This window comes from Thalassophryne amazonica, chromosome 17 (genome assembly GCF_902500255.1).
Source record: "Thalassophryne amazonica chromosome 17, fThaAma1.1, whole genome shotgun sequence".
NCBI lineage: Eukaryota > Metazoa > Chordata > Actinopteri > Batrachoidiformes > Batrachoididae > Thalassophryne > Thalassophryne amazonica.
In genome coordinates this window covers 70,150,792-70,169,085 of record NC_047119.1, presented here as the reverse complement: position 1 = coordinate 70,169,085, position 18,294 = coordinate 70,150,792, and the positions used below count along the sequence as shown (strand labels likewise).

The 18,294-nt window shown below is 42.3% G+C and overlaps 1 protein-coding gene across 2 annotated transcripts in view; it reads right to left on the bottom strand.

Moving 5' to 3' along the window:
- Nucleotides 1-18,294, bottom strand: part of lrsam1 (leucine rich repeat and sterile alpha motif containing 1) — a 104,779-nt gene that overhangs the window by 22,085 nt on the left and 64,400 nt on the right. For both annotated transcript variants that reach the window (XM_034192427.1, XM_034192428.1), the window contains exons 17-19: nt 16,660-16,747; nt 16,207-16,281; nt 15,206-15,286 (exon numbers count right to left, since the gene is read on the bottom strand). In XM_034192427.1, coding sequence (XP_034048318.1) covers nt 15,206-15,286; nt 16,207-16,281; nt 16,660-16,747 — 244 coding nt within the window. The remainder of the gene's footprint in view (nt 1-15,205; nt 15,287-16,206; nt 16,282-16,659; nt 16,748-18,294) is intronic.

The window sequence follows — 18,294 nt, the reverse complement described above, 5'->3', positions numbered from 1 at the left end:
AACATGTCTGGGTCTCATTTAGAAACTTCAGTGTAGAATTATGACTAAAACTGTGCACGCATAACGGCTCACACTGCAGATACTAACAGCAGGCATTGCACGTGTACACCGGTTTAAAGGGTTAAGTGTATAACGGTTACGTTATATTTATTTCACAGGGACTATAGTTTTACCTATTTGAGTCTTTACTACTTCTAGAATTGTTTTTTTCCTTTTTCTTGTTGTTTATGTACCAACAACACCAGATCAAATTCCTTGTATGTGAGAACTTATAAAAACTGATTGTGATTCACACATTCATTCTTTCCCCCAGTCATAAAACAGCGTACTCTTTCATAAATCTTGTCATTGTGACATCGGCTTCCCTCAGGAGTCTCGTGTTTTTCACAGTAAAGTACTGTTTGTATTTCATAATGACTTGATGTGAATAAAGAACAAGACATGTTCTGTGAGATGGAAGAAGTCTCAGAATGTCTGCAAATGTAGGAGACTGTGGCACATCATCTGCCATCACTGAAGGCTGGAGGTGGTTTTTTGTGAAGGACGTGACTGCTTCAGCTCCATCAGCTCCCAAGATATTCTTCTCTTATGAATGAACAAGAATGTGTCCTACATTTTTGTTTGATGCTGTGAAAAAAACTTTGCAGAAGCTACCAGTTTCTAAATTGTCCAAATGTTTCAGCAGATTATTTTATGGATTTTAAAAACAAATAAAATAGAGGATATTAGAAACATGGTACTCCAGTCATCCTTCGCTATGGTGGCAAATTCTTTGCCAATGTCTCCTGGCATCTCTCACCCTAAACTGTTTCTGTCTGACTTTCATGTGTTTCTTTGCAGAATTTGTCTAAAATCGTACTACAGAAAGTACTACATGTCCTTTTAGATTCATACCAATTACTCATTTGAATTATACCTCATTAGCATTTGGGCCATCTACTGAAAATTACTAACTTCTCATTTATTAGTTCATTATGTAGGTCGGTAGGTTCAGTGCATGGAGGCCATCGAAAAGAATGTTCACAGCAAGACGAAATATCAAGTCTCCCTGGTCACATTATCCAAAAGTACACAATGCAAACTATTAAAAGAAACTATCCATCCATCCATCCATCCAACCATTTTCTTCCGCTTTATCCGGACTCGGGCAGCGGGGGCAGCACAAGCAAAGCCACCCAGACCTCCCGATCCACACACATCCTCCCCAGCTCCTCCGGGGGAACCCCAAGGCGTTCCCAAGCCAGCCGAGAGATGTAGTCCCTCCAGCGTGTCCTGGGACGTGCCCGGAACACCTCTCCAGCGAGGCGTCCAGGGGGCATCCGGAAAAGATGCCCGAGACCACCTCAACTGACTCCTTTCGACGTGGAGGAGCAGCGGCTCGACTACGAGCTCCTCCCAAGTGACCGAGCTCCTCACCCTATCTCTAAGGGAGCGCCCAGCCACCCTGCGGAGGAAACTCATCTCGGCCGCTTGTACTCGCGATCTCGTTCTTTCGGTCATGAGCCAAATCTCATGATCATAGGTAAGGATCGGAACATAGATCGATCGGTAAATCGAGAGCTTTGCCCCCCTACTCAGCTCTCTCTTCTTCACGACGGTCCGATACAGCGACCGCATCACTGCAGATGCTGCACCGATCCGTCTATCGATCTCACGCTCCATCTGTCCCTCACTCGTGAACAAGACCCCGAGATACTTAAACTCCTCCACTTGAGGCAAGGACACTCCACCTACCTGAAGAGGGCAAAGCACCTTTTTCCAGTCCAGAACCACGGCCTCGGATTTGGAGGTGCTGATTCTCATCCCGGACGCTTCTCACTCGGCTGCAAACCGCCCCAGTGCACGCTGAAGGTCCTGATTTGACGAAGCCAACAGAACCACATCGTCCGCAAACAACAGAGACGAGATTCTGTGGTTCCCAAACCAGACCCCCTCTACACCCTGGCTGCACCTAGAAATTCTGTCCATAAAAATAATGAACAGAACCGGTGACAAAGGGCAGCCCTGGCGGAGGCCAACGTGCACTGGAAACAGGTTTGACTTACTACCAGCAATGCGAACCAAGCTCCTGCTGCGGTCGTACAGGAACCGGATAGCCCTTAGCAAAGGACCCCGGACCGCGTACTCCCAGAGCACCCCCCACAGGGTGCCCCGAGGGACACGGTCGAATGCCTTCTCCAGATCCACAAAACACATGTGGACTGGTTGGGCGAACTCCCATGAACCCTCGAGCACCCGATGGACCGTGTAGAGCTGGTCCAGTGTGCTGCGACCAGGATGAAAACCACACTGCTCCTCCTGAATCCGAGGTTCGACCATTGGTCAAATTCTTCTCTCCAGTACTCTGGAATAGACCTTACCGGGGAGGCTGAGGAGTGTGATCCCCCTATAGTTGGAACACACCCTCCGGTCCCCCTTCTTAAACAGAGGGACCACCACCCCGGTCTGCCAATCCAGAGGCACTGTCCCCGATCGCCACGTAATGTTGCAGAGGCGTGTCAGCCAAGACAGTCCCAAAACATCCAGAGACTTAAGGTACTCAGGACGGATTTCATCCACCCCAGGAGCCTTGCCACCGAGGAGCTTTCTAACCACCTCGGTGACTTCGGCCTGGGTAATGGATGAGTCCGCCTCTGAGTCCCCAGTCTCTGCTTCCTCTTCGGAAGACGTGACGATGACGATGGTACCCAACTCCTGGAGAGGGGCTGGACGCTATTAAAAGAAACTATAAAATATTAAAAACAAAATAAATCATTAAATAACAAAAAATGTATTTAAACCATTTGTGCTACTAATTATTTTTGTGACATTTAAAAAAATGTTTTGTGCTACAAGAGAGGATCTGTAAAAAATGTGCTAAATGTGCATTTTGATCAGGATCTTAGTCCTGACCAAAATGCACATTTAGCCAGTACAGCTGTACTAAAAATAAAATTGCTGTGCAATTTCTGTTTTGGTTAAAATGATCTGGAGGTGGCATCATAGAAAATGTCTGGGAGGGAATTACTGCAGGGTTCAGACAACAGAGTCCAGGGATGATGGTGGCAGCAACATATTCAGGTGTACAACCCCAATTCCAATGAAGTTGGGACGTTGTGTAAAATGGAAATAAAAACAGAATACAATGATTTGCAAATCCTCTTCAACCTATATTCAATTGAATACACCACAAAGACAAGATATTTAATGTTCAAACTGATAGACTTTATTGTTTTTGTGCAAATATTTGCTCATTTTGAAATGGATGCCTGCAACACGTTTCTAAAAAGTTGGGACAGGGGCAACAAAAGACTGGGAAAGTTGATGAATGCTGAAAGAACACGTGTTTTGATCATTCCACGTGTGAACAGGTTAACTGGAAACAGGTGAGTGTCATGATTGGGTATAAAAAGAGTATCCCCAAAAGGCTCAGGCGTTCACAAGCGAAGATGTGGCGAGGATCACCACTTTGTGAACAACTGCGTGAAAAAAAATACTCCAACAGTTTAAGAACAATGTTTCTCAACGTTCAATTGCAAGGAATTTAGGGATTCTATCATCTACAATCAATAATATAATCAGAAGATTCAGAGAATCTGGAGAACTTTCTACATGTAAGCAGCAAGGCCGAAAATCAACATTGGATGCCCATGACCTTCGATCCCTCAGGTGGTACTGCATTAAAAACCGACATCATTGTGTAAAGGATCTTACCGAGTGGGCTCAGGAACACTTCAGAAAACCATTGTCAGTTAACACAGTTTGTCACTACACCTACAAGTGCAAGTTAAAGCTGTACCATGCAAAGCGAAAGTCATACATCAACATCCAGAAACGCTGCCACCTTCTCTGGGCCTGAGCTCATTTGAAATGGACAGACGCAAAGTGGAAAAGTGTGCTGTGGTCTGATGAGTCCACATTTCAAATTGTTTTTGGAAATCATGGACATTGTGTCCTCCGGACAAAAGAGGAAAAAGACCATTCAGATTGTTACCAGCGCAAAGTTCAAAAGCCAGCATCTGTGATGGTATGGGGGTGTGTTAGTGCCCATGGCATGGGCAACTTACACATCTGTGATGGCACCATCAATGCTGAAAGATACATCCAGGTTTTGGAGCAACACATGCTGCCATCCAAGCAACGTCTTTTTCAAGGATGTCCCTGCTTATTTCAGCAAGACAATGACAAACCACATTCTGCACGTGTTACAACAGCGTGGCTTCGTAGTAAAAGAGTGTGGGTACTAGACTGGCCTGCCTGCAATCCAGACCTGTCACCACTGAAAATGTGTGGCGCATTATGAAGCGTAAAATACGACAACGGAGACCCCGGACTGTACAAAGCTTCAACAATTAGTGTCCTCAGTTCCCAAACACTTATTGAGTGTTGTTAGAAGGAAAGGTGATATAACACATACCACTGTCCCAGGTTTTTTGAAACGTGTTGCAGGCAGCCATTTCAAAATGAGCAAATATTTGCACAAAACAATAAAGTTTATCAGTTTAAACATTAAATATCTTGTCTTTGTGGTGTATTCAACTCAATATAGGTTGAAGAGGATTTGCAAATCATTGTATTCTGTTTTTATTTACATTTTACACAACGTCCCAACTTCACTGGAATTGGGGTTGTAAGTTGTTGCAGAGTCTGGCAGACCTGCTCCTGACACTGTGGAGCCTTCTTACAGAGGGGTGAACTACCCAAGGCAGAAGTCTATGCTAATGCTTTTGCAGAGAGTCCAGAAGGTGAATATGGTCTGCATAGAGGGGAAAAAGGTGCCAATGATTCTCTCAGCTGTTCACACCTTTGAAGGGTTTTACAGTCTGTCGTGTGCCAGCTCCCAAGTCAAACTGTGATGCAGCTCTCCATGATACTTTTGACTAGTCACCTTTAGAAAGTTATGAGTGTGGGTAGGTGCAGTTTGTTCAGCTGACAAAAAAGGTGCAGGCACAACTGGGCTCTTTTAGCCAAGGAATTGGTATTACTGTTCCAGGATGAACACCAAGTGATTTGGTGCTCATCAGTCGCTGCACTTTGGCTCTGTGGATGCTGAGTGGGGAATGATGACTGGACTTTCTGAAGTCAATAATCATCTTTTTTTTCTGTCTCAACATTCATAGATAGATTGCTGACCTTGTAACAGTCTGCATCATCTTTTCTGATAGTTTAAGTTTAGATCATTCCGTTTTCTGATGGTGTGAATGACAGTGGCATCATCAGCAAACGTACTGATGTGACTGCACTGGATCTGGAGGTACCTTTATGCTACATCAATGTAACAAACAGTGTGCACAGCACATAGCCCTGGGGAATGCCAGTGCTCAGCAAGATGATGTTAGAGCTGGTGCTACTGATCTGGAATGTCAGAAGTCTTTCAGTGACAAAGTCCAGGATCCAGTTACAGGAGGAGGTGCTGAGACCCAGGAGGCCAAGTGTGCCAATCAGCTGCTGTGGGATAGTAGTGCTGAAGAGAAGTCTTGACTGGCTCAGGACAAGCCACTTGAAGCAGTTGAACACAGACACTGCCGCCGTCTTTGGCATCAGCATAATGTTGGGACCTGAGCAACGCTACAGTAATCGAATTACAATGACAGCCAAATCTGGCCTTATGTTATCTTACTATTAAAGGTTTGCTCTGACTGCAATTCCATTACCATAGAATTACCCAGGTTTGAAGAACTGTGGAATGACAGACTGACATAAAAATGCTGCAAATGTCTGCAAGGATGTCAGACAGCTGAGTTGGACAGGCCTCAAGCAGATGTCCTTCTAGGTCTACTGGAAGTGGTCAGATGGTTGTCAGATTGCACATGGACCGGCGTCAGATAGGTGTCCCATCTCAACTGCGCCTGGAGAATTTTGAACATGTGCATCACACTCGCGGCCACTGGCCGATTTTGACCAACTGTGTCGACTTCCGCAGATGACTATCAGAGCGTTTTGGAACTGAAATCTGACACTTTTCAGATGTGAGCCGATTCATAATTCCAACGGCACTCTGTCTGATTCCAGCTATGTGTGATGGGGGTATAAAGCTCAGTGCAGGTTGAGAGACGACAACTGTTTTTTTTTTTTTTTTTTAACTCGGAGCTGCTGCACAAAACAGCAAATGAACAGCTTGTATAGAGTTAAATTTGTGTCATTAATACCTACAAATGCACAGAGGGTGATCTACAAATAGTCCTTGATTTTCCACACGTTTTGTGATCCACAAACACAAATTTACGATTTATAACTTGTGTGTTGGTTTTTACAAATAAATGTGTATTTGTAAATATAATTTTTTTTATTAAAAAAAAAAAGCATTTGCAAAACTGAAAATTCTGTTTGTGAAGTGTGATTCAGCATTTGTTGATCACCGGTCACACACATAGAATAGAATAGAATAATTCTTTATTGTCCACCGATGTGGAAAATTGTCTTCGGCTCACCAGCGCAAAAAAGACAAAAAAAACAGTCATAAAACAGTCATACAAACACACAAACAAAACAAAAACAAGATACATAAAATACATGGAAGTAAAGGAAGAAGTAGAATAAGACCTAGTAAGATAAATAAAACGTACAATAAGATCTAATAAAATCAAATAAAACAGAAGTAAAGCAGTTCAGGTTTTATTTGTGGAGTGATCACTTTTTTGAGTTCATTATGGCGACGGCATTTGGTATAAAGGATTTTTTGAAAGAACCTTTGGCCAAAGGAGCTCTGTAGCGCCTCCCAGACTTGAAGAGATCAAACTGACAGGACAGAGGATGAGAGCTGTCTGCCAGGACTCTCTCAGCTTTCCTCCTCATCCTGTCAGTGTAAATGTGGGCCAGAGTCTTCTGGGGTTTTCCCACAATTTTCCCCGCCATTTTTACAATTCTACTTAATTTGTCCTTACATTTACAACTCAAGTGACCAAACCAAACACAAAGATGAAATGTTAAAATACTCTCAATATGTGCAGAATACACAAGCTCTAAAATCTGGGGATTAACACCAAGACAACTCAATCTTCTGAGAAGACTGAGTCGCTGTGAACATTTCTTAAAGATAAAATCAGTGTTTTCAAAGAAGCTCAAGTGACTATCAAGAACTGTTCCAAGATATTTAAAAGTTTCAACCGTTTCAACAAGCTGGCCATCAAGTGAAACTGGCTGCATGGTCAGTTCTTGCTTTGTGTGAAAAACAAGCTCCTTTGTCTTAGACACATTGATTTCCAGCTGGCTGTTAAGACACCAAGCTTCAAGAGCCTTAGTGTGAGCGAGATAGGAGGCGTCGCCAGAGGAGTCACATTTTTGTAGCATTCACATTCATCGCTTTGTACAGTTACACAATATTGAGACATTCTGAGCGCAAACCCTCCAGTTGAGATTCACAAATAAACAAGTCACTATTCACACTCCCATTCAATAGATGGCAGTGTTATTCTATGCATTTTGACGGGGGGGGGGGTGATCAGATGGAAACCCATAGTCTTAACACGCAAACCTTCAGAATTAGCACATTACTTTAAAAGATATGTGCGATATTTTCACTTTGTAAAAATTACAGAGTTCCCGTTAATGTTGATAAAATGTCCGGAATTATTTTTTCTGGAGTTTCACGCATGGTTTCCTTTCACACTTCACAAACAGAATTTTCAGTTTTGCAAATGCCTTTTTTTATACAAATGAAAAAAAAAGATGTATTTACAAATACACATTTATTTGTAAAAACCAACACACAAGTTACAAATCGTAAATTTGTGTTTGTGGATCACAAAACACATGTGCAAATCAAGGACTATTTGTAGATCACCCTCTGTGCATTTGCAGGTATTAATGAGACAAATTTAACTCCATAAGCTCGCAGCATCAAAAGCTAAAAGTGGGCGAATTGGGCGGTTCAGCTGAACCTCTGACCTCCCCCTGCCAAGGGGCCAATTTTAATGCTGCGATTGACCGGCCAATTATGATCGATGTTTTGGGCATCCCTGATTTATACTGATTTGGAAAGATTAACAAGTTAGATTATTTATTACTGAAACAAGCGCTCGTGTGTGTGTGTGTGCGCGCGCACGCGCGCGCGTGTCTCTGGCTGTAATAACATGTATGTAACACCATGCAATATGTGCAAAGAATTAATAATGGAAATAGGCAGTGATTTCAATGTGATTGAACTGGTGTAAAGTAGTCTGAACCAGCAACATGCACGATCCTAACACTGTTACATCATGCCCACTGTAACATGGTGTGCACATCACTGTGCAGTGCACAATTGGCTATAACTGTCGGGCAGATTGCAGTGTGTTCATTATAATGTCATGAGATCTCAATCTTCAACAGTAAAGTACGGGTGACCTCAAGGATTTGGTCCAGGTACACTGCTCTTCTCATTTAATGTGTGTCTCTCTTGATCAGATTACATGTAGATATGGGATTGATTTTCACTGTTTTGCTGAAGACCTGCAGATGTACATACCAGGTTGTGTACTACAACCCCTGGCAAAAATTATGGAATCACCGGCCTCGGAGGATGTTCATTCAGTTGTTTAATTTTGTAGAAAAAAAGCAGATCACAGACATGACACAAAACTAAAGTCATTTCAATCAATCAATCAATTCAATCAATCAATTTTATTTATATAGCGCCAAATCACAACAAACAGTTGCCCCAAGGCGCTTTATATTGTAAGGCAAGGCCATACAATAATTACGTAAAAACCCCAACGGTCAAAACGACCCCCTGTGAGCAAGCACTTGGCGACAGTGGGAAGGAAAAACTCCCTTTTAACAGGAAGAAACCTCCAGCAGAACCAGGCTCAGGGAGGACAAGTCTTCTGCTGGGACTGGTTGGGGCTGAGGGAGAGAACCAGGAAAAAGACATGCTGTGGAGGGGAGCAGAGACCAATCACTAATGATTAAATGCAGAGTGGTGCATACAGAGCAAAAAGAGAAAGAAACACTCAGTGCATCATGGGAACCCCCCAGCAGTCTAAGTCTATAGCAGCATAACTAAGGGATGGTTCAGGGTCACCTGATCCAGCCCTAACTATAAGCTTTAGCAAAAAGGAAAGTTTTAAGCCTAATCTTAAAAGTAGAGAGGGTGTCTGTCTCCCTGATCCGAATTGGGAGCTGGTTCCACAGGAGAGGAGCCTGAAAGCTGAAGGCTCTGCCTCCCATTCTACTCTTACAAACCCTAGGAACTACAAGTAAGCCTGCAGTCTGAGAGCGAAGCGTTCTATTGGGGTGATATGGTACTATGAGGTCCCTAAGATAAGATGGGACCTGATTATTCAAAACCTTATAAGCAAGAAGAAGAATTTTAAATTCTATTCTACAATTAACAGGAAGCCAATGAAGAGAGGGCAATATGGGTGAGATATGCTCTCTCCTTCTAGTCCCCGTTAGTACTCTAGCTGCAGCATTTTGAATTAACTGAAGGCTTTTCAGGGAACTTTTAGGACAACCTGATAATGAATTACAATAGTCCAGCCTAGAGGAAATAAATGCATGAATTAGTTTTTCAGCATCACTCTGAGACAAGACCTTTCTGATTTTAGAGATATTGCGCAAATGCAAAAAAGCAGTCCTACATATTTGTTTAATATGCGCATTGAATGACATATCCTGATCAAAAATGACTCCAAGATTTCTCACAGTATTACTAGAGGTCAGGGTAATGCCATCCAGAGTAAGGATCTGGTTAGACACCATGTTTCTAAGATTTGTGGGGCGAAGTACAATAACTTTATTTTATCTGAGTTTAAAAGCAGGAAATTAGAGGTCATCCATGTCTTTATGTCTGTAAGACAATCCTGCAGTTTAGCTAATTGGTGTGTGTCCTCTGGCTTCATGGATAGATAAAGCTGGGTATCATCTGCTTAACAATGAAAATTTAAGCAATGCCGTCTAATAATACTGCCTAAGGGAAGCATGTATAAAGTGAATAAAATTGGTCCTAGCACAGAACCTTGTGGAACTCCATAATTAACCTTAGTCTGTGAAGAAGATTCCCCATTTACATGAACAAATTGTAATCTATTAGATAAATATGATTCAAACCACCGCAGCGCAGTGCCTTTAATACCTATGTCATGCTCTAATCTCTGTAATAAAATTTTAATGGTCAACAGTATCAAAAGCAGCACTGAGGTCTAACAGAACAAGCACAGAGATGAGTCCACTGTCTGAGGCCATAAGAAGATCATTTGTAACCTTCACTAATGCTCTTTCTGTACTATGATGAATTCTAAAACCTGACTGAAACTCTTCAAATAGACCATTCCTCTGCAGATGATCAGTTAGCTGTTTTACAACTACCCTTTCAAGAATTTTTGAGAGAAAAGGAAGGTTGGAGATTGGCCTATAATTAGCAAAGATAGCTGGGTCAAGTGATGGCTTTTTAAGTAACGGTTTAATTACTGCCACCTTAAAAGCCTGTGGTACATAGCCAACTAACAAAGATAGATTGATCATATTTAAGATCGAAGCATTAAATAATGGTAGGGCTTCCTTGAGCAGCCTGGTAGGAATGGGGTCTAATAGACATGTTGATGGTTTGGATGAAGTAACTAATGAAAATAACTCAGACAGAACAATCGGAGAGAAAGAGTCTAACCAAATACCGGCATCACTGAAAGCAGCCAAAGAGAACGATATGTCTTTGGGATGGTTATGAATAATTTTTTCTCTAATAGTTAAAATTTTATTAGCAAAGAAAGTCATGAAGTCATTACTAGTTAAAGTTAAAGGAATACTCGGCTCAATAGAGCTCTGACTCTTTGTCAGCCTGGCTACAGTGCTGAAAAGAAACCTGGGGTTGTTCTTATTTTCATCAATTAGTGAGGAGTAGTAAGATGTCCTAGCTTTACGGAGGGCTTTTTTTTTATAGAGCAACAGACTCTTTTTCCAGGCTAAGTGAAGATCTTCTAAATTAGTGAGACGCCATTTCCTCTCCAACTTACGGGTTATCTGCTTTAAGCTGCGAGTTTGTGAGTTATACCACAGAGTCAGGCACTTCTGATTTAAAGCTCTCTTGTTCAGAGGAGCTACAGCATCCAAAGTTGTCTTCAATGAGGATGTAAAACTATTGACGAGATACTCTATCTCACTTACAGAGTTTAGGTAGCTACTCTGCACTGTGTTGGTATATGGCATTAGAGAACATAAAGAAGGAATCATATCCTTAAACCTAGTTACAGTGCTTTCTGAAAGACTTCTAGTGTAATGAAACTTATTCCCCACTGCTGGGTAGTCCATCAGAGTAAATGTAAATGTTATTAAGAAATGATCAGACAGAAGGGAGTTTTCAGGGAATACTGTTAAGTCTTCAATTTCCATACCATAAGTCAGAACAAGATCTAAGATATGATTAAAGTGGTGGGTGGACTCATTTACATTTTGAGCAAAGCCAATAGAGTCTAATAATAGATTAAATGCAGTGTTGAGGCTGTCATTCTCAGCATCTGTGTGGATGTTAAAATCGCCCACTATAATTATCTTATCTGAGCTAAGCACTAAGTCAGACAAAAGGTCTGAAAATTCACAGAGAAACTCACAGTAACGACCAGGTGGACGATAGATAATAACAAATAAAACTGGTTTTTGGGACTTCCAATTTGGATGGACAAGACTAAGAGTCAAGCTTTCAAATGAATTAAAGCTCTGTCTGGGTTTTTGATTAATTAATAAGCTGGAATGGAAGATTGCTGCTAATCCTCCGCCTCGGCCAGTGCTACGAGCATTCTGGCAGTTAGTGTGACTCGGGGGTGTTGACTCATTTAAACTAACATATTCATCCTGCTGTAACCAGGTTTCTGTAAAGCAGAATAAATCAATATGTTGATCAATTATTATATCATTTACTAACAGGGACTTAGAAGAGAGAGACCTAATGTTTAATAGACCACATTTAACTGTTTTAGTCTGTGGTGCAGTTGAAGGTGCTATATTATTTTTTCTTTTTGAATTTTTATGCTTAAATAGATTTTTGCTGGTTATTGGTGGTCTGGGAGCAGGCACCGTCTCTACGGGGATGGTGTAATGAGTGGATGGCAGGGGGAGAGAAGCTGCAGAGAGGTGTGTAAGACTACAACTCTGCTTCCTGGTCCCAACCCTGGATAGTCACGGTTTGGAGGATTTAAGAAAATTGGCCAGATTTCTAGAAATGAGAGCTGCTCCATCCAAAGTGGGATGGATGCCGTCTCTCCTAACAAGACCAGGTTTTCCCCAGAAGCTTTGCCAATTATCTATGAAGCCCACCTCATTTTTTGGACACCACTCAGACAGCCAGCAATTCAAGGAGAACATGCGGCTAAACATGTCACTCCCGGTCCGATTGGGGAGGGGCCCAGAGAAAACTACAGAGTCCAACATTGTTTTTGCAAATTCACACACCGATTCATTGTTAATTTTAGTGACCTCCGATTGGCGTAACCGGGTGTCATTACTGCCGACGTGAATTACAATCTTACCAAATTTACGCTTAGCCTTAGCCAGCAGTTTAAAATTTCCTTCAATGTCGCCTGCTCTGGCCCCCGGAAGACAATTGACTATGGTTGCTGGTGTCGCTAACTTCACATTTCTCAAAACAGAGTCGCCAATAACCAGAGTTTGATCCTCGGCGGGTGTGTCGTCGAGTGGGGAAAAACGGTTACAAATGTGAACGGGTTGGCGGTGTACACGGGGCTTCTGTTTAGGACTACGCTTCCTCCTCACAGTCACCCAGTTGGCCTGCTTTCCCGGCTGCTCGGGATCTGCCAGAGGGAAACTAACGGCGGCTAAGCTACCTTGGTCCGCACCGACTACAGGGGCCTGGCTAGCTGTAGAATTTTCCACGGTGCGGAGCCGAGTCTCCAATTCGCCCAGCCTGGCCTCCAAAGCTACGAATAAACTACACTTATTACAAGTACCATTACTGCTAAAGGAGGCCAAGGAATAACTAAACATTTCACACCCAGAGCAGAAAAGTGCGGGAGAGACAGGAGAAGCCGCCATGCTAAACCGGCTAAGAGCTAGTAGCTGCGCTAAGCTAGCGGATTCCTAAAAACACACAAAGTAAAGTAAATAATGTGTAAATAATTTAAAGGTGATTCAGCAGAGGGAGTGCTTTAGTTAAGGCACGTGAAGATTACACTGTGAAGCAAATCATTATCTAGTTAACTAGATCAATCTAACTGCGCAGATTAAACAGCTAACAGATACAGCAAAACACCGTTGTGCTCCGGAACAGGAAGTGATACAATACCGCAGTGAGAGCCAACCACCAGTAGAGGTAAGCCAAATGGCCAATTTCAAATGGCAACTTTCTGGCTTTAAGAAACACTATAAGAAATCAGGAAAAAAAATTTGTGGCAGTCAGTAACGGTTACTTTTTTAGACCAAGCAGAGGAAAAAAAATATGGAATCACTCAATTCTGAGGAAAAAATTATGGAATCATGAAAAACAAAAGAACGCTCCAACACATCACTAGTATTTTGTTGCACCACCTCTGGCTTTTATAAAAGCTTGCAGTCTCTGAGGCATGGACTTAATGAGTGACAAACAGTACTCTTCATCAATCTGGCTCCAACTTTCTCTGATTGCTGTTGCCAGATCAGCTTTGCAGGTTGGAGCCTTGTCATGGACCATTTTCTTCAACTTCCACCAAAGATTTTCAATTGGATTAAGATCCGGACTATTTGCAGGCCATGACATTGACCCTATGTGTCTTTTTGTGAATGTTTTCACAGTTTTTGCTCTATGGCAAGATGCATTATCATCTTGAAAAATGATCTCATCATCCCCAAACATCCTTTCAATTGATGGGATAAGAAAAGTGTCCAAAAATATCAACGTAAACTTGTGCATTTATTGATGATGTAATGACAGCCATCTCCCCAGTGCCTTTACCTGACATGCAGCCCCATATCATCAATGACTGTGGAAATTTACATGTTCTCTTCAGGCAGTCATCTTTATAAATCTCATTGGAACGGCACCAAACAAACATTCCAGCATCATCACCTTGCCCAAAGCAGATTCGAGATTCATCACTGAATATGACTTTCATCCAGTCATCCACAGTCCACGATTGCTTTTCCTTAGCCCATTGTAACCTTGTTTTTTTCTGTTTAGGTGTTAATGATGGCTTTCGTTTAGCTTTTCTGTATGTAAATCCCATTTCCTTTAGGCGGTTTCTTACAGTTCAGTCACAGACGTTGACTCCAGTTTCCTACCATTCGTTCCTCATTTGTTTTGTTGTGCATTTTCGATTTTTGAGACATATTGCTTCAAGTTTTCTGTCTTGACGCTTTCATGTCTTCCTTGGTCTACCAGTATGTTTGCCTTTAACAACCTTCCCATGTTGTTTGTATTTGGTCCAGAGTTTAGACACAGCTGACTGTGAACAACCAACATCTTTTGCAACATTGCGTGATGATTTACCCTCTTTTAAGAGTTTGATAATCCTCTCCTTTGTTCCAATCGACATCTCTCCTGTTGGAGCCATGATTCATGTCAGTCCACTTGGTGCAACAGCTCTCCAAGGTGTGATCACTCTTTTTAGATGCAGACTAACGAGCAGATCTGATATGATGCAGGTGTTAGTTTTGGGGATGAAAATTTACAGGGTGATTCCATAATTTATTCCTCAGAATTGACTGATTCCATATTTTTTCCCCTCTGCTTGGTCTAAAAAAGTAACCGTTACTGACTGCCACAATTTTTTTTCCTGATTTCTTATAGTGTTTCTTAAAGCCAGAAAGTTGCCATCTGAAATGACTTTAGTTTTGTGTCATGTCTGTGATCTGCTTTTTTTCTACAAAATTAAACAACTGAATGAACATCCTCCGAGGCCGGTGATTCCATAATTTTTGCCAGGGGTTGTATATATATATATGTGTCTCATTTACCAAAAAAAAAAAAAATAAAAAAATAAAATATATATATATATATATATATATATATTTCATCATGGTGACACGTCTCCTACACTGCCACAGTACAGCCAGCCAAAAATGTGTAGGTTACTTGGACTTGACTAATAATTTTTATTAATAATGTCCCACCCAGAGGGAGTCCTGTTTTATTGTATTATATTGTATATTATAATGTGAAGCACTTTTCTATACATGTTTGAAATTGCATTAATAATAACAATCATGTTGCTGTTAGTGGAAGCTCTATGTAATTGTTTGCTACAGTGGAATGAAATGAAATGGATCAAGAACAAAAACATGTAAATATGGTCAGGCAAAGAAAGTTGGAGGTGACACCCACCTGCAGGCTCTCTGCATCCAGATTACGTCTTTTAATCTCCAGTTTAGTCAGCTGCATTAATTCACTCTCTATGAACTTGATCTGGAGACAGTGGAAATAAAGCAAACATGAAGCTAGCGGCGATAAAGCGAAGCAAAATGCTGCAGAACAAAAAGTCTGAATGAAAAAGCTGGAAATGATGATGCAATGCGACTTTCTGTTTGGGGATAGATTTGACTCAGGGGTCAGCAAAAACGGCTGGTTGGAAATCACGAGGCTTCTGAAGCTCAGAATTCACAGATTGAGAAATAAAAATCAGCCTGGCAGCTGCCCTAATGACGTTTTTAAAAAAATGCTAATTATGACCAAAAAAATAAATAAATGGACAGTCTTATGATGCTGTATACTTGACCAGCAATGCCAGAGAATATCGTTACTGTACTAATACTCTGGAGCTGCAACTAATCGATGATTAATCGCCAGTTATTACAATCACTGATTAATCCAAATTCTCTGATGTCAGCTCCTGAAATGTGAACATTTTCTGTTTTCTTGAATTTGTTTTATACGTTTCTTGTCTCATTTCTGACAGTAAACTGAGTCTCTTTGGGTTGTGGCCAAAACAAGACATTTGAAGACATCTTGGGCTTTTGGAAAACACATTTTTCACCATTTTCTGGACCAGCTAATCAAATAATGGAAATAATTGACAGATTAATCAATAATGAAAATCCTCATTAGTTCCAGCCCTGAGTGAATCCTGTCATGACGTAAAGCAAAGATGAAATGAACCATACAGGAAAGTAAAAAGAGGTCTGAAATGCACCATTTGTTCTTGGACAAGGACCATGAGCGACGTCTTGACACTTTTTGGGGTTTTTCAGTTTGAAGAACTGCTTCTAGGTTTTTAACAAGGCTGAGTTGCAGCATAAATCTACATCACGCTGGACTGTGCGACTTTTCCACTGAGGCTGAGCTCCGTTTAATAAATAAATGACACTGTTGTTGCGGCTGTGCTCCACCTGATTGCGGATGTAGCCGTGGACGCTGTCTTTCTGCAGCTGCAGGGCCTGGAACGCTGCTTTCTGCATCTCCTCCTGCAGAGCAATGACACAACATCAAGCTGCAGTCAGTGTGGCTGCTGATCCAAACCCAGACTTAGATTTACCAGGAGGATAAGGTGACCCTGTCCCATACAGGACAAGAAAACCCACCCTGGTCACCTGACAGCCATCACCACTGCACCAGCACTTAAAATGTGACTTTAGACTTTGAATTCAGGCTTCATAACAGACTGATGTGTGTGTGTGTGTGATGATATAGGCTGACCCATATGTGCCAGATTTATTAGCCATTAGGTGCAGGTTTATACTGTTTGTGCCTATCTCAGACTGGGTGCCAGACTCTGAAGAGGGACCTCAAAGAAGAAATGGTTGACTCACGGCCGTTAATGTAGAGAAAACAGCATCACGTACCTCCTGTAAGATTTGGGTGATGGCTTTAGATTTGTCCAAAACTTGGAGGGAAAGCACCTTTTCAAACTTCTTGTCAAAATTCTCCAAACTAGAAGACAAGAACAACAGATTTCTTGTAGTTTTGTGTTGATAAAAACATATTATGTTGAAGGTGGTTTTGATGACATCTAGTGGCAAAGGTGTCACACTGTAACACTAACCCAAATTAGTTTTTATCCTATTGGACAGATAAGCTAACGTTGTTGAAATGCTTGTAGTAACAAGAGCATGAATGTGTATTTCATCAGCTCAAGTTGGGCAATTTTAGCTTGCCTGCTAATGCTAATCAGTTGCTAACACAGCCACCTGACAGAGCACATTTTACAAACATCCATCCATTTTCTTCTGCTTTATCTGGAGTCGGGTCGCGGGGGCAGCAGCTCAAGCAAAGCCGCCCAGACCTCCCGATCCACACACACCTCCCCCAGCTCCTCCGGGGGAACCCCAAGGCATTCCCAAGCCAGCCGAGAGATGTAGTCCCTCCAGCATGTCCTGGGTCTTCCCTGGGGCCTCCTCCCAATGGGACGTGCCCGGAACACCTCTCCAGCGAGGCGTCCAGGGGGCATCCGGAAAAGATGCCCGAGCCACCTCAACTGACTCCTTTCGACGTGGAGGAGCAGCAGCTCAACTCCGAGCTCCTCCCGAGTGACCGAGCTCCTCACCCTATCTGTAAGGGAGTGCCCAGCCACCCTGCGGAGGAAACTCATCTCGGCCGATTGTACTCACAATTTCGTTCTTTCAGTCATGAGCCAAATCTCATGACCATAGGTGAGGATCGGAACATAGATCGATCGGTAAATCGAGAGCTTTGTCCCCCTACTCAGCTCTCTCTTCACCACGACAGTCCGATACAGCGACCGCATCACTGCAGATGCTGCACCGATCCGTCTAACGATCTCACGCTCCATCCGTCCCTCACTCGTGAACAAGACCCCGAGATACTTAAACTCCTCCACTTAAGGCAAGGACACTCCACCAACCTGAAGAGGGCAAAGCACCTTTTTCCGGTCGAGAACCATGGCCTCGGATTTGGAGGTGCTGATTTTCATCCCGGACGCTTCACACTCGGCTGCAAACCGCCCCAGTGCACGCTGAAGGTCCTGATTTGACGAAGCCAACAGAACCAAATTGTCCGCAAACAGCAGAGACGAGATTCTGTGGTTCCCAAACCAGACCCCCTCTACATCCTGGCTGCGCCTAGAAATTCTGTCCATAAAAATAATGAACAGAACCGGTGACAAAGGGCAGCCCTGGCGGAGGCCAACGTGCACTGGAAACAGGTTTGACTTACTACCGGCAATGCGAACCAAGCTGGTTATTTAATATAATATATAATAATATATAATATATAATAATTTGATCCCTTGAGTGGGTAAATTGAGCTAATTCATCAGAAGTCTCAAGCAAAATGATTTGACTGATGCTTTTAAATTTTTTAATGATGACCATGTGTGTGTGTGTGTGTGTGCAACTAAACAAATACACGCCTTGAAAGAGAAGAGCGGTACACATTTAGCATGATCGCTAACGGTGCCAGAGGACACCACGCCACTGACACAACTCTTTCACTATTACTATTTAAACTGAAGTCTTCAA